The sequence below is a fragment of the Solea solea genome, chromosome 11, assembly GCF_958295425.1.
Source record: "Solea solea chromosome 11, fSolSol10.1, whole genome shotgun sequence".
In the NCBI taxonomy this organism is placed as follows: domain Eukaryota; kingdom Metazoa; phylum Chordata; class Actinopteri; order Pleuronectiformes; family Soleidae; genus Solea; species Solea solea.
The window spans coordinates 5598509-5613370 of NC_081144.1; the positions used below are offsets into that span (position 1 = coordinate 5598509).

Here is a 14862-nt window from a genome sequence, read left to right on the forward strand (position 1 = left end):
AGGGCAATTTAAGTGTCAAACGCGTGTCTCTGCACGTTCACATGGGGAGAACATGCCAACTACACACAGAAAGGCCCACAGTCATCCCGGGTCACAAACCTGGGTCTTGTTGCTGTAAAGCAACAGTACGAGCCAATACCCCACTGTGTGGCACTCAATCGAGTTATGTATTAATAAAAAAACAACTGCAGTTTCAGCTCTTAATCGATCATTAAATAACTGGCCTAATATTTCCTCCCAGGTGGATACGATGGACTGAATATCTTGAATTCAGTTGAGCGGTATGACCCACACACTGGCCACTGGACAAGTGTTACACCAATGGCCACCAAGAGGTCAGGTAGGTGAGACAAGGGACACAGAAAAGTGATAAAAGATGACTATGTGTGTGCGTGTGACTGTTAATCTGAGACTGTTTATTCTGTCCTCAGGAGCTGGTGTGGCTTTACTCAATGACCATATCTATGTAGTGGGAGGCTTTGATGGCGTTTCCCACCTCGATTCTGTCGAAGTCTACAACATCAGAACAGACTATTGGACCACTGTAGCCAGTATGACCACTCCTCGATGTTACGTGGGAGCAACCGTTCTCCGAGGACGTCTCTACGCCATCGCCGGGTAAAAGATAGATATACTAGATAGATATAATTTATTGATCCCAAGCTGGGAAATTACAGCACTTTTCTATTAAGTGTCCTGATGTCGGTCTTTCTGTGGCAGTGGGTTTAAAGGGCAGGTCTGCAATAACAGGATGTGGAAAGTTTTAGACACCTCTCTAATAACTCCCCTTCATCTTAGGTCGTTTTCACACCTAATAGTCCACTAGACTCAGTACGATTGGTTCAAAAAAAAAACTCACTCATCTGTTAGTTAATGCAGGAACTTAAGTTTCGTCCACAAAAGAGCAAAACATGGAGCTGCATCAAATCCTATCGGTGTTGTGTTTTTTTACTTGTTTTATGCGAACATACGACACATATACGCTGCAACAATAGGCTCAGCCATTTCTCCCAGCTATCGTTCTACACGTGCGTATGTTTTGGTTGTGTTTACCCACAATGCCCTGCGTTGTAGTCCGCTTCCTGCATTTGGCTCACAAACCCAACACCAGGACCAGTTTTCGCGTCTTTGGTGCGCATCAGTTCAGTTGCGCATTCACACCTCCCCAAACAAACTGGACTTTCCGAGCAAACGAACAAGGGTTTGACTAAGAAGGGCTGATGTGAATGCACCCACAGTGACAAGCTTGTAAGAACTGAAAGAGAAAGGTTTTTTTTGTTGGCTAAGAAATGCAAGAGACGCAAGTTGGGTCAGGGTGTACTGTTCCAAACCGCACCATGGCAAGCTGAACTGTATCCTTTCACATCCTCTTGCCTATTCCTTTCGGAAAATAAAGCTCAACAGTATTTGTATTGTTTTTGCACTGAAATTCAAAACGATTGCGAGCAACTTTCCCACAATCTTAAATCTTAAAATCCATAATTTGTTGTGCAATGTGTTTTGGCAGCTGACGATCCTTCAAACTCATACGTCTATTGCTCAAACTGGATGTTTTAGATTGGGTTTCCCACCTGGTTGTGAAGCAACACGCCCTCACCAACACAGGTGTTTTTGTTTTTATTGCAGATTTTTTTGTACAAATAATCATTAACATGTCACATCATGTTCATCAAGCAGTAAAATTGCCAGGCTAGAGAGGATCAAACAAAGCAGATTTACTGTAGTGCTTTGTAGTCAGGTAATAAGCATAAAGAAACAACAGTATAATTATATACCACTGACATTTCAATTCAATGATACGTTACTATTTAAAGTCCACTTTGTAAGATGTAAGAGAGAAACTAAAGATACTAACCATAAATAAGTTTGTGTATAATAGTGTATAATGATTTTGTTTTTGTAGCCTTAGTATAAGCCTTAAGCATGTACTTTTGGCAAGGCCTTGCTTTATGTTGGACATCTTCCAGCACGGCACGGCTCGACTCTGCAAGTTTTGGTTCGTTGTCCGTTATTATAGTATCTTCTCAATGTGAGTCGTCATACCACGGCTGCAATAGTGACTTGTAAAGCAGTTGCTTTTTTGTGATGACTCATTAGAATCAGTTAAAAACACTGAACTAAAATACAGCTGAACAGGTTGTGATTCGGGTCACACGGTGGGGTAGTGGTTAGCACTCTCGCCTTGCAGCGAGAAGACCCCAGTTCGAGCCCCGGTTGGAACAAGGGCCTTTCTGCATGGAGTTTGCATGTTCTCCCCGTGTGTGCGTGGGTTCTCTCCGGGTTCTCCGGCTTCTTCCTACAGTCCAAAAACATGCAATGTGGGGATAGGTAAATTGGACACTCTAAATTGACCGTAGGAGTGAGTGTGAGAGTGAATGGCTGTTTGTCTCTATCTGTGTGTGGCCCTGCGATGGACTGGCGAACTGTCCAGGGTGTACCCTGCCTATCGCCCAATGTAGCTGAGATTGGCACGGCACCCCCCGCGACCCTCTGGCAGAGGATAAAGCGGTAGATGATGACTGACTGAGGTTGTGATTCGGCTCACGATCGCCGGCTTTCAGCAGTTCTGTCACTAAATACACCAGACTCCTATGTTGAATATTGAGATTTTAGAAATTTCCTTGCTAAATGTTGGAGATTAACGCACGTTTTCAGGGTTTTCAAGTCTTTTTTAACTGACCTACGGTTCGGTTTGATTCTTGTGCTGCACACATCACTCTCTGACCAATCAGTGGACGACAGTCTGACAACGTCACATTTTAGTATCGGCTCAACTCGCTTGGAACCTCGCCAGAGCAGGTACTAAAAAAAGTACTGTAGGCCAGGTGCTATCCCTAATGGAGAAGCAAAAATGTTCATGTAAATGAACATTTCTTTTACATTTCTTGAAACTGTGCTGTGTTTGGGGTAAACCTTTTAAGAACGTAAAAGAAAGAGAAGTTCTGTTTCCATGTGGATATGGTATAAGTATTTTGTTTGAAGTCAGAAGCTCAAACCTGATGTGTGAACTAAAGCCTGCCCCACACAAACAAACTTTGTGACCGATTTTCAATGTTTTAATCCTGAGAATTTAATCGTGACTTCAGAATATATACAGACATGGAGGCGGACTGTCAGCTGTCGTGTGTTGCGATGTTTTGTGCTGAGCGGAATCTACTTGGCTTGTACAAGTTACGGTTCTAAACAAAACTACGTAACATCCGTTTCCTGGTCAACTCGCTCTCGTAAATGTCAGACATGTTTAATACTTAGGATTTGAAATTGGGGAGACTGATCTATCCGATGTTAAAATCACATCTGTTAACCCCTCACACTACAGGATTATTTGACCAGATAATCGGTTCAAATCGGCCTATAATCAAAAGGCACCCACGATTGTCAGGAGGGTCAGATTGGGATCGAAATCTGGCCAATTATCCTCTAGTGTGGGGCAGGCTTTACGAAGAAGAGGGAGAAAGTGTGGAGAGAGAGTTGTGAAAGAGACGTTTTAATCATTTCTGGTATGTGAAGGCCATTATAGTTCCCCTGAGATGCTTATGTAAGGGACGGGTTAATGTAGGAGTCTCTCTACTTGTTGTGTCACTAATTCTTACACACTGCCACACAGGCTGTTGCTGTCTTCTTACTTAAACCATGTTTAACATCACTGACATCAATTGTGAAATAGTGTTGATTGTTAATGTTGAGTCTCTTCACTTCCTCTGTGATCGTCTCTGCAGATACGACGGGAACTCTCTGCTCAGCAGTATTGAATGTTATGACCCGGTCATCGACTCCTGGGAGGTTGTCACTTCAATGGCGACGCAGCGGTGCGACGCGGGCGTCTGTGTTCTACGAGAGAAGTGATCTTTCGCAAAGACCCCACAAGAGGAAAAGCAGACAGGAGGACATGCAGCTAGACTTTGTTAAAAACGGCCTCTGAACCAGAGCCACAAAGGGAAGATGTTTTGTTCGCCAGAATATGACACGCGTGCAGCAGTTTGGGCCGCCGCCGCCGCCTCTGGACGGTTGTCGTTCCTCCAGTTGGACCGCGTGACAGAGATTCAGCTTCACTGTGGTCGACTTCACCGGAAAAAGAGGCCCCCGGGAGCCCATCATCACCACTTGCATGACTCTCATTTGGTGGTACTTGTTGCTGTCTTTACCTGTGAGATTATTTTTTTTAGTTTGTTTTCAAAGTGCAATATATTTTTACTCATGATAAGAAAACATCAAACGTTGGAGCACAGTTAAGACTCCAGTTGCTGCTATATGCCTTATGACTTTGGCCTACATCCAAACGGTGGACATCCATGTTGCCTCCCGTCTGACTTTGACACTAGCTACAGTACATTGTCTTTATCGAGCGTACTCATTTGACATCTGCGAGGTCATTCATGGGTCAATAATCCAACCACTTTTTTTGTACAGTGCTTTTAGATTCCAATCACTTTATTACAAAGAGTTTATTTCTTATTGTCGCACACAGAATATACAGTATATTTAGAGATTAATATTGTTTTAGAGAATGACTGAATTATACCAGTTGACTTTATTTTGTCCTTCTGTTGGGCAGAATTGAAGAATCACAGAATGAGAAGCATGTGATTTGTTTTTGTTTGTTTCCTCAGCTTATACATTTGAGCATGTTCACTTTTGCCTGGAAAGTGAATAAATCCTGAACAGTGAAACGTTTTTCTGCGTGGTTCATTTGAACACCTGTACACTCTGTGGATGTCTTTCACATCCACAGACCAAACCCCCCCCCCCCCAAAAAATGCTTCTAATGTTTTATCGCTGTATGACTTCATGTCTATATTAACATCATGCAAAAAGGTGCATTTCCACGCATGCCACCAAATTACTGGTTTCATTCACCAACTTCCCAGGATGTCTTTTTTTAATAAAGGTAAACATTTTGTCATATTTGGATTTGGGTTTTGTCTAATGCTGCTGAGAATGCCTGCTGACGTTTGTGTCGTCTGTTCTCTTTGGTCCAATCTGATCTCAACAATTATTGCCATGGAAAGTTCAGTTTTCACAGACAGCCATCTGCAGGGTTTACAGAGAATTGTCTGAAAAGGAGAAAATATCCAGTGTGGAGCAGTTCTCTGCCTTGTTGATGCCAGAGGTCCAAGGAGAATGAGCAAATTATAGAAAGGCAACAGTAACTCAAATGAACCGCTCATTACGGCCACGTTAGGACGAAGGCGATCGAACTGTGAAGCAGCAGAAGACCACGTCTGGTGAGTGTAAGTTTTTTTTTTTTTTTTTTTTTTTTCCTCCTGAAATCAGACCAAAACAAGAGCAAAATGTTGAATTGTAAAGGCGACGAGAAACGATTACACCTGTGTGGAGAGAATGAATTCTGTGTAAGTTTGATGCAAAAAATCAAACTTTAAACAACACTGTATTGAACTACATACACATTTAAATAAGCGTAGGTCAAATATTGATTTGGTAATATATATCAATCCTTCGTTTTGCAATACCGGAATTGATATGCCGGCACAAATATCAATATTTTGCTTAATAAATTAAGATGCTTTAAAGTAAACAGTCCCTGCCAGTTTACTGAATGAGGAAAACTCAGGTGGACATTACCTGGTCGAAGAGGAGTGAGTTTGTTGTGAATAAATAGAGAAATCCTGCACTTTTAACTTTTCATGTTTTTAACATTTTGTTTTCTTCAGTTCGACAGATATCGTGGTGTATCGCTATATAATTGTTCTGCAATGTATTGATTATCACAGAATTGCTGTATTGTGATATTATTGGCATCGTGGACCATGTATCGCATATTGTGAGGTAAATGTATTCGTTTATCGTTTATTCGTATATATGTGTGTATATGTATATATATATATATATACACACATATATATACTTGTCTTATATATATACTTATACATCTGTCTACTGTCTACTAACCCTAAAAATGTTGAGTGTTTTCTAATTTATGTGCATATGTGTTAATTATCCAGTGAGACACTGCCTAACTGATCTAAACCTGAGAGGCAGCAACAGCAGTCCAACAAAAAGGTTTTAAGGAGGAGTTGACTTCAGTGGGAGAAAAACCATCACCTTTTTTTTTTTTAACATCCCTCCTCCCCCATCGATCTACACCTTCCTCAGTCAAATCCAGCGTCGCTGTGAGACAACGCAGTCAGTGACTGAACCTGTGTGCAGGTATAAAAGCAGCAGCAGCAGGGACAGACAGAGACGAGACACTTGACTTGTTTCCTGGGACACAGGTGGGATCTGTCTGGAACTTCCACTGTTCTCTACTCTATCATCTGCATCAGCAACATGGTAAGAGAATTTAACATTTTCTTATTGATTGTGTCAATATGAGCATCTTTTAAATGCTTCAATAATGTCTCTGCGTGTTTTTACGTGTGAGTTTAAAATGACTGACAGGCTGTTTATTGCAGACTGTCTGCAAAGAGGAGCCCAAGCCATTGTCATTACTGTCATTAAATCTATTTTTTTTTAAAAAAGAAAAAAACTCCTATTGTTTATAATCCTTTGTTTGCTTGTTTTTGAAGTATATTCATATTCTAGACTATAATCTACTCATATATAACAGATGTCACTCAGTGGCTAAAAATCATCTTGGGGGGAAGTTCATGTTTCTCTTCCAGGAAGAACAAAAGCTGAAATTCTCAACATGTTCAAACAGGTTTTGTTGGAAGTACTTGGAAGATGCAACAGTGGAGTGGTGAAATAATCCTGTCCTCTTTTTGTTGACGCTTGACAAAAAGAAAAAACTGTGATGGCCAATGCAGTATCACCAGACACTGTTTGCAGTAAAGTACCTTAAAGGGATACTTGAGTAAAAGTATCTTACCAGAAAAGGACTTTGGTAGAAGTTGGAGTCACTTTTTTATAATATTACTTAAGTAAAATCTTAAAGATGAAATTTACTTTACTTTCTGATATAAAATGGACTTAAGTTTTAGAAGAAAAGTATTTTTAGAACAAGTGAGGAGTAAGGATTGAGCCATGGTAGCTCAGTGGTAGGGAGTTGTCTTTCAACTGGAAGGTTGTGGGTTCAATTCCTGGCTCTGCTAGTCTGTATGTGTCCTTGAGTAAGACATTTAATCCTATGTTGAAAGATGTGTGAATGGCAAAACTGTAGTGTAAAGCAGCTCATCAAGACTAGAAAAGCTCTATATAAATACAGACCATAATACCAACTCTTCTTCTTCTGATTTTATTTGGTAGATGGAGGTAAAGATAGAGGAAATGTAGTAAAAAGTAGTAATGTTGCTAGAAATACAACTAACAAAGTCAAGTACAGTAACAGTGTGTGTACTTTGTTACATTACAACACAAAGTTATAATAGTCTTGGATTTTTCATTAGTTTTAGTTTTTATTTCATTTTGACTGTTTTTGAAATGTGTTAGCTTTAATTAGTTTTTCGAGTGGGTTTGCTAGTTTTTATCAGTTTTTTATTATCTTTTGTAAATGCTAGGTTTTAGTTTAGTTTTTTATTATTTTTAGTGTTAGTTTTAGTTGTTTGTAATATGGAGTATTTGTATCTCAAATACAACCTTTAAAAATTGCAGGCATTCATAGGAACCCAAAAGGATTATGTATGAAAAACAAATGTACAAAGATGAAAATTAAGCACATTCAAATTCACTATAATTTTAGTTAGTTTTAGTAAAAACACAATTCAGTTTCATTTAGTTATCGCGGGGGTTTTAAACTGTACTTTCCTTTTTATTTCAGTTAACTAAAATGTTTTTCAATTTTAGTTTTCGTGAACTATAATAGCCTTGTTGCAACACTGCATGTTTGCATTGCAACCTAGTAAAAATTAATGAATATTTTAAATAGTTTTTGCTTTGAAAAACCATGTTGTCTGAATTTCTTAAATTTCTCTGGGAAAAGAAAATCACTGCTGCAAATTCAAAGTCCACAAATTCACTGTAAAACTAGTGGCCTAGATTTCAGCTGCTCCTCTTAGATCTTGTATTTAATATTTATTTTTCCTTCTGTTTTTGTGAAAACAAATAATCCCAAACATGTGGAAGAAAAGGTTGTGTTCACTCTTCAGTACTCTTCTTCTCCGGTTGTGATCATGGTTTTTGTTTCCCTCTGCACAGAGAGAGTGCATCTCCATCCACGTGGGCCAGGCAGGAGTGCAGACAGGAAACGCCTGCTGGGAACTCTTCTGCCTGGAGCACGGCATCGCTCCTGACGGCACCTTCCCGGACGGCCATGCACTACCAAACTCACGTGAAGATCCATTCAGCACTTTCTTCAGCACTGGGAGTCGAGGGCGTCACAGTCCACGAGCGTTATATGTGGATCTGGAGCCCACGGTGGTGGGTGAGTATAGTCCTGGAGACTGTGTGTGTTTATTTTAATTTTTTATTTCTTATCTATTTTCTTTTATTAAGTGTTCCAGTTTAGTTTGTGTCTGGCGTGAGTTCCTCTCCATCACTTATGGCCTTGTGCAGTTACAGTAACTGTTAATAGGATACAGACTCTGGTATCCAGGCAACGAGTGCAGCTGTGACTCCTTTTGTCAATGCTGCTAACATTTACAGAGGTGTTCTATGTAAACAGTAACGCTCGAGTGAGTATTTAGTTGATTTTAGCAGGTGAACACCTTACATGATTTGTGATTTATTTATATAGAAACATTATTATAGTTTCAATGAAGCCGTCTAGGATCAGTACATTTATGCTTAAATTATTTAAATGTAATGATTTATTATTTTGCTTTCATTTAGGCACAAACACAATTTCAGACGCAACAGTTCATCCAGTGTTTTTATTGCATTTATGTTCATGACAGAAGGGAATAGGGATTGGGTACCTTGCTCACGGGTGCCTCGAACTTTGTCCTGGCAGGGATTTGAACTGGCAACAATAAACTTTACGCTCATCCATGGGTTGTCAAAAATAAACAAAATCAATTAAACATTGATTTTATTAAAACAAATTCATACTATTCCATTCCACGTTTTTTTATACTATTATTAATAATGACATTATGATGATTATTAATTGTTTATTAATTAAATAATAATTTTTTGTCTTATCCTACCTTATAATTACCTCTTAACTAGTTGCTTTGTATAGCTGCACCATTATAGAATAAAGGAAAAGTCAAGATATTGTGTTCCTCATTTCACACACAATTCTCTTCTACTTCTAATAAGTGTGATAATAAATAAGATAATAAAATGCACATTACTCTCATCCTCTAAATTCACACATGTAGTGTTTGTGTTGTCTGGTTTTGGAGGTTTCTTTTGCTCTCTCTAACACTAACACTTTTGTGAACTGAATCTTTTGTTTCAGATGAAGTGAGGGTCGGTAAATACAGAGATCTCTTCCACCCCGAGCAGCTGATCTCTGGAAAGGAGGACGCAGCCAACAACTACGCTCGTGGCCATTACACTGTCGGCAAAGACATCATTGATGACGTCATGGAGCGCATCCGTAAAATGGTCTGTAATGAAAGTTTATGTCCTTCACGTGAATGATGAAAAAGGGATTCCAGTGAGACCTAATGTGGTTTTAATAAATGAAAGAAACAATAAAACAGCAATTAAAAACAACAGTGACACAGAGAACATATCATTCTCATTCTAAATACTTTTAAAGCCAAGGAGTAAAAAAATTAGTTTTAAGACGAGTCTTTTCTAACATGGGGAAGGAGATCATTCCATAATTTTGGAGTATAACTTGGTCACCCCTGATGATGATTTCTGATGATGCTCAATAACATTTATGAATTTGGACAAAGTTACATGTCTTCATGTCAAAGTTACAGGGGGATACAGAGTTTTTCAGACTTTCTGTTTTATAGAAAGATGCTCAAAGCATAAAAGTTAAATTAAATTTATACCTAAAGAGATACACCCAAATGGTTTAAATTTGTAGTAAATGACACATAAAATGATACAGAAATGAAATACACACAGTACAGTATAATAATCACAATAAACATAATAAAATACAAAGTTGATGAATAAAATAAATAGAAATAACACACAATGAGCCTCGGGATACATTGTCAGTTCAACACATGCAGAAGAATATGCACCTTTATTTAGATAAATGAGCCACAAGTTCCTTTGCAGAGCCACTTGGAGAAGTACGACAATAACCCACATATTGTTCTTTTCACGCCTTCGTCAAATTTGAAATTAACGTAGCAACATAACCCCGCCTCCGCCTCACTGAATGCATGCACGCTCCTTGGCACAACATCGGCACTATAGGACACCCCTGGATGTGACCCCAACCAGTGTGATTGACAGCGAGGCGCATTCAATCCCTGCCTGATTGTGGGTGATATATCTGTGATATTCTACTTTTAACATGGCACAAATGGTCAAATCGCAAAATGTTGGGGCTTCCCAACAGGAGTTTGTTTTGCAACCAAAAGACAAAGTCCAGTTTTATATACAGTACAGGTTCCTCTAACCATCTTTTCTGTTGCTTTTTAATTGCATCTCATGCTTTTATAAGTCAACGGAGACTGTCCTGTCATTTGTCCCTCTCATCAGACGGACCAGTGTTCTGGCCTGCAGGGTTTCCTCATCTTCCACAGCTTTGGAGGTGGCACTGGCTCTGGCTTCACCTCACTGATGATGGAGCGTCTGTCAGTCGACTACGGCAAGAAATCCAAGCTGGAGTTTGCCGTGTACCCTGCTCCTCACGTGTCCACAGCTGTGGTGGAGCCGTACAACGCCATCCTCACCACCCACACCACCTTAGAACAGTCCGACTGCGCCTTCATGGTGGACAACGAGGCCATCTACGACATATGTCGCCGCAACATGGAAATCGAGAGCCCGAGTTACATCAACCTCAACAGGTTGGTCGGTCAGATTGTCTCCTCCATCACCGCCTCGCTTCGTTTCGAAGGTGCGCTCAATGTGGACCTGATGGAGTTCCAGACAAACCTGGTGCCCTTTCCACGCATCCACTTCCCGCTGGTCACTTACTCGCCCATAATCTCGGCAGAGAAGGCCTCCCACGAACAGCTGACTGTGTCCGAGATCACCAGTGCCTGCTTTGAGCCAAGCAACCAAATGGTCAAGTGTGATCCTCGCGGCGGGAAGTACATGGCGTGCTGCATGCTGTACCGAGGTGACGTCGTCCCCAAGGACGTGAACAGCGCCATCGCAAGTGTGAAAACCAGACGCTCCGTCCAGTTTGTCGACTGGTGTCCCACTGGTTTCAAGGTGAGTGGAGGACAACACAGTGCAAGGACAAGACACGTCCACTTCCTGATCATTCTCTTTGCATCAACAGGTAGGAATCAACTTCCAGCCCCCAACTGCAGTTCCTGGCGGAGACCTGGCCAAAGTCCAGAGAGCCGTGTGTATGCTGAGCAACACCACTGCCATCGCAGAGGCCTGGTCTCGCCTTGACCACAAGTTTGACCTCATGTACGCGAAACGCGCCTTTGTCCACTGGTACGTGGGTGAAGGCATGGAGGAGGGGGAGTTTGCAGAGGCCAGAGAGGATCTGGCCTGTCTGGAGAAGGATTACATGGAGCTGGGTCAAACAGGTGCTGACTCTGAGAATGATGACGACGAGGAATACTGAGCTCTGGTGATTTTTTTTTTTGATACTGTACTGACAGTATTATAAGTTAGAATGATCTGTTAGGATCTGCATAAAATGTCTCTCCTGTTTCCTCTTCCTCTTTCCCCTCCTGTTGTATGGCAGTCTGTCAGTCCTTCCCATCTGCATGAGTGAGTGTTTCCTGCTTGTCTTTGCCCCTGCAGGCTGGCCGGAGAAACCCTATTACCTGGTTTCCCTCCAGCTCACCTGCTGCAGATTACTCTGCAGACGAAGTAGTAATCAAGGGTAGTCATCAGAGCCTCAACCTGGCGACCCTCCAACCAGCTGACACCCTGACGGGCCTTTCAGCTGTGAGCCCCTTGAACCAGACCTGTCCGGGGGAGCTGTAGCATTGTTCTGTTCTTTTTTTTTTTGGTAGAAATGCGTCCTATTCCCTGCATCCAGACTTGTACCGCCACCTAAGGGTGAAGTGGGATACTACAGGGCCCTCGATATGCGACATACTTCAGCTTGCACAGAAATATAGAGCCTCAATGCCTAGCTGAAGCTTAGCATGATCAGATGTGATGGTCTTTCTTATTACCTTATTTACATATATGTATATATATATGTGTATATATGTATATATATTTATATATATGTATGTGTATATATATATACATATATGTATGTATGTGTGTATATATATATATATTTATATGTATATGTATGTATATATGTATATATGTGTGTGTATGTATATATATATATATATATATATATATATACATACATATGTGTGTGTGTATATATATATATATATATATACATATATAAGCTTTAGGAGAAGAATGCAAGCTTTTACAAATTATGTTTGAATTGTACTGTGAAATAAAGTGTCTTTACAGTATCCTGTGAGAGAGACTCTGACTGTGTGTGGTGGTCACCACACAATAACCACCATCCACACTACATTGTTAGATGTCACGTCTCTTCACATTTCCTGTGCGTGCCTCTTCAATCTGTGACAAACTACCTTTTAAACTAATGTGCACGCAACACAACCAAATGATCCTTTTGATAAAAAATAATGAGGTAAAATCTTCTGACCATTTGTTTTGTTTTTTGTTCTTATTTGTTCCCTCATGGTTCTGGGTCATCTCCAAAGTGACTTCAGGGACTGAAGTGTTTGACTGGGTGTAAAATGATGTGTGATAGAGAAAGCATGACATATGACTGGGAGTGTGGAAGGGTGAATGTCAAAGATGTGGTATAAAGCGCTTAGAGGTGATCTTCAAGAAAGTAAGGCTCGATATCAGAGGTCTCCAACTTGCAGTGGGCGGGCCACATGCGCCCCCCATATGTCTTTTATTCATATTAATAATGTTATAATTTAGATGTCTTTTTCCTCAAACAAATTAACTTTTTTTCACTTGACCAAAGGAGAATACATAAACAAATGTTAAATAAATACATGTTTAAAAACCTCACCTTTTTATGCCCACACAGGAAAGCTGGTAAATAACTATAATTTGACATGTTAATCAAGAAATAATACTATTTTTTTTGTTGCTTCTACACACTGGTGTTTTAATCATTACAGAAATGTAAAATATGATTTTGATAATTACCAGTGCTGTTAATTTAGGACAGCTGGTGGTCTAATACATTTATGAAGCTCTGTATTTCAGTCTCTTCTCCTCACATGGTCCCAGACTGACTCTATGTGATGATGATGAGGATGATGATGATGATGGTGAGGTCAGGACTTTGAGGGGGTCCACACCATCTGTTGCAGCAGGCGATGTCAGTCTTTTGTCTCTGTAGTTCTTTGTGGCTGTTTGTTTGGGGATCATTGTGTTGTTGTTGTTGGAGGATGATTGTCTGAATCACTCTCCTCCTCCTTATGTAGTTATCGATTAATAATAATAAGTTGTTTGTTTTCTCCTCAGACAAACTTGAAGGAGGCTCTTACAGGGTCAGAGATGAGCAGCTGTCAGGAAACATTTACAGGAAACAACCAATCAAACTGGCTATTTAAACAATAAGTCCCGGCGGTGGAGCCGTAAAAAGTGTCACCTGAACATATTCATCCGCGCAAACATAGGATAAACATACGACTATGTTTGTGATTTTTACTCGGCGTGAATAACGTGATATGGGGAATGTTCCGAGGTCTGTTGTTCCTTTTCGCTACAGTTTATCGTTCCGTTGGTGAAGAAGAGTAAAGTTTTGAGAAAACGTGACTTGTTTGTTTTTAAAGCTCCATCTACATAATCACCTATAGGCTACATCCGCGTCCCTGCTGCTGAAAACGAGGAAATAATTCAGTGGCATAAGAGGAACTTAAATAATAATACTCGTATTAACACGATGTCGAAATACCATATATGATACATATTACATTAATTGGTTCCCCTTAATCACATAACGAAGACATGAGCAGTGTAAAAAAGTAACAAATAATAAACATGCTTTATAAACACCACAAAATACACTGTAGGAAGAAAAATAAATACGAAGTGATCTAATATATAATATAAAATTTAAAAAAAGTATCCAATCCAATCCAGCTTTATTTGTAAAGCACTTTAAAACAGCCACAGTGGACCAAAGTGTTGTACAGAATAATAAATAAAAGACACCATAAATAAAAGGCATAGACGTCCACATGAGGGTAATGAGATACATCTAAAACAACTTAAAATAAATTCAGACATAAAAATGTGGACAAAAGTAACATAAACCACAATAAAAACAGATAAAAAAATAAACATAAAACAAAGAGAAGAGATGAGTTTTAAGAAGAGATTTAAAAACAGATAGGGAAGAGGCCTGTCTAATGTGCAGATGCAGATCATTCTAATCCACTGTTTTTATTTACAGTAACCTTTATTTAATCAGGAAAAAACACATTGAGATCTCTTTTTCAAGTGTGTCGTGGCCAAGACAGACAGCAGCACAGTTACAAAGTATACAACAAGGTTACAGATAAACAGTCAGCAGTCATACATACTATAAAAACATAACATCATTTCAGGATCATAATCATAAATACCCTACACAATCATGAAAACCCCATAAATCAGGGAGAACATCTACACACAGATGTGGCTGCCTCCAAATGTTCCTGCATTCTCCTAATAACATCCAGTGAGACCAAGCCTTTAAGTTTCAAATCTTTCTCTAGTTCATTCACAAATAAAAGCCTTTTTTCCCCCGATTCAGTGCTGACAGGTATGTAGGAGGGAAGTAGACCAAGAATAGCCTTGTAAATAAATATCCGCCAATGTTTTAATCTACGTGTAGACAAAGAAGTCCAACCAACAGTGATGAGTGGT

The 14862-nt window shown here is 39.8% G+C and overlaps 2 protein-coding genes across 7 annotated transcripts in view; both read left to right on the plus strand.

Annotated features, from left to right (window-relative positions):
- Positions 1–4748, plus strand: part of LOC131468154 (kelch-like protein 12) — a 43771-nt gene extending 39023 nt beyond the window's left edge. For all 6 annotated transcript variants that reach the window (XM_058642113.1, XM_058642114.1, XM_058642116.1 and 3 more), the window contains 3 exons: positions 242–340; positions 432–618; positions 3720–4748. In XM_058642113.1, the coding sequence (XP_058498096.1) occupies positions 242–340; positions 432–618; positions 3720–3846 (413 nt within the window). In that variant the 3' untranslated portion in view covers positions 3847–4748. The remainder of the gene's footprint in view (positions 1–241; positions 341–431; positions 619–3719) is intronic.
- A 1383-nt stretch (positions 4749–6131) lies between these two features.
- On the plus strand, positions 6132–12150 carry tuba5 (tubulin alpha 5). The gene is made up of 5 exons (XM_058642120.1): positions 6132–6291; positions 8095–8320; positions 9302–9450; positions 10516–11196; positions 11267–12150. The coding sequence occupies exons 1-5, from the start codon at positions 6289–6291 to the stop codon at positions 11561–11563; spliced, it is 1356 nt and encodes a 451-aa protein (XP_058498103.1). The 5' UTR covers positions 6132–6288; the 3' UTR covers positions 11564–12150.
- Positions 12151–14862: the final 2712 nt, after the last annotated feature.

Excerpts from the sequence above, each read along its gene's own strand:
- tuba5 (XM_058642120.1), top strand. Across the intron at positions 8,321-9,301 it reads TCTGGAGCCCACGGTGGTGG|ATGAAGTGAGGGTCGGTAAA; the intron begins GTGAGTATAGTC and ends CTTTTGTTTCAG. Across the intron at positions 11,197-11,266 it reads GGTGTCCCACTGGTTTCAAG|GTAGGAATCAACTTCCAGCC; the intron begins GTGAGTGGAGGA and ends TTGCATCAACAG.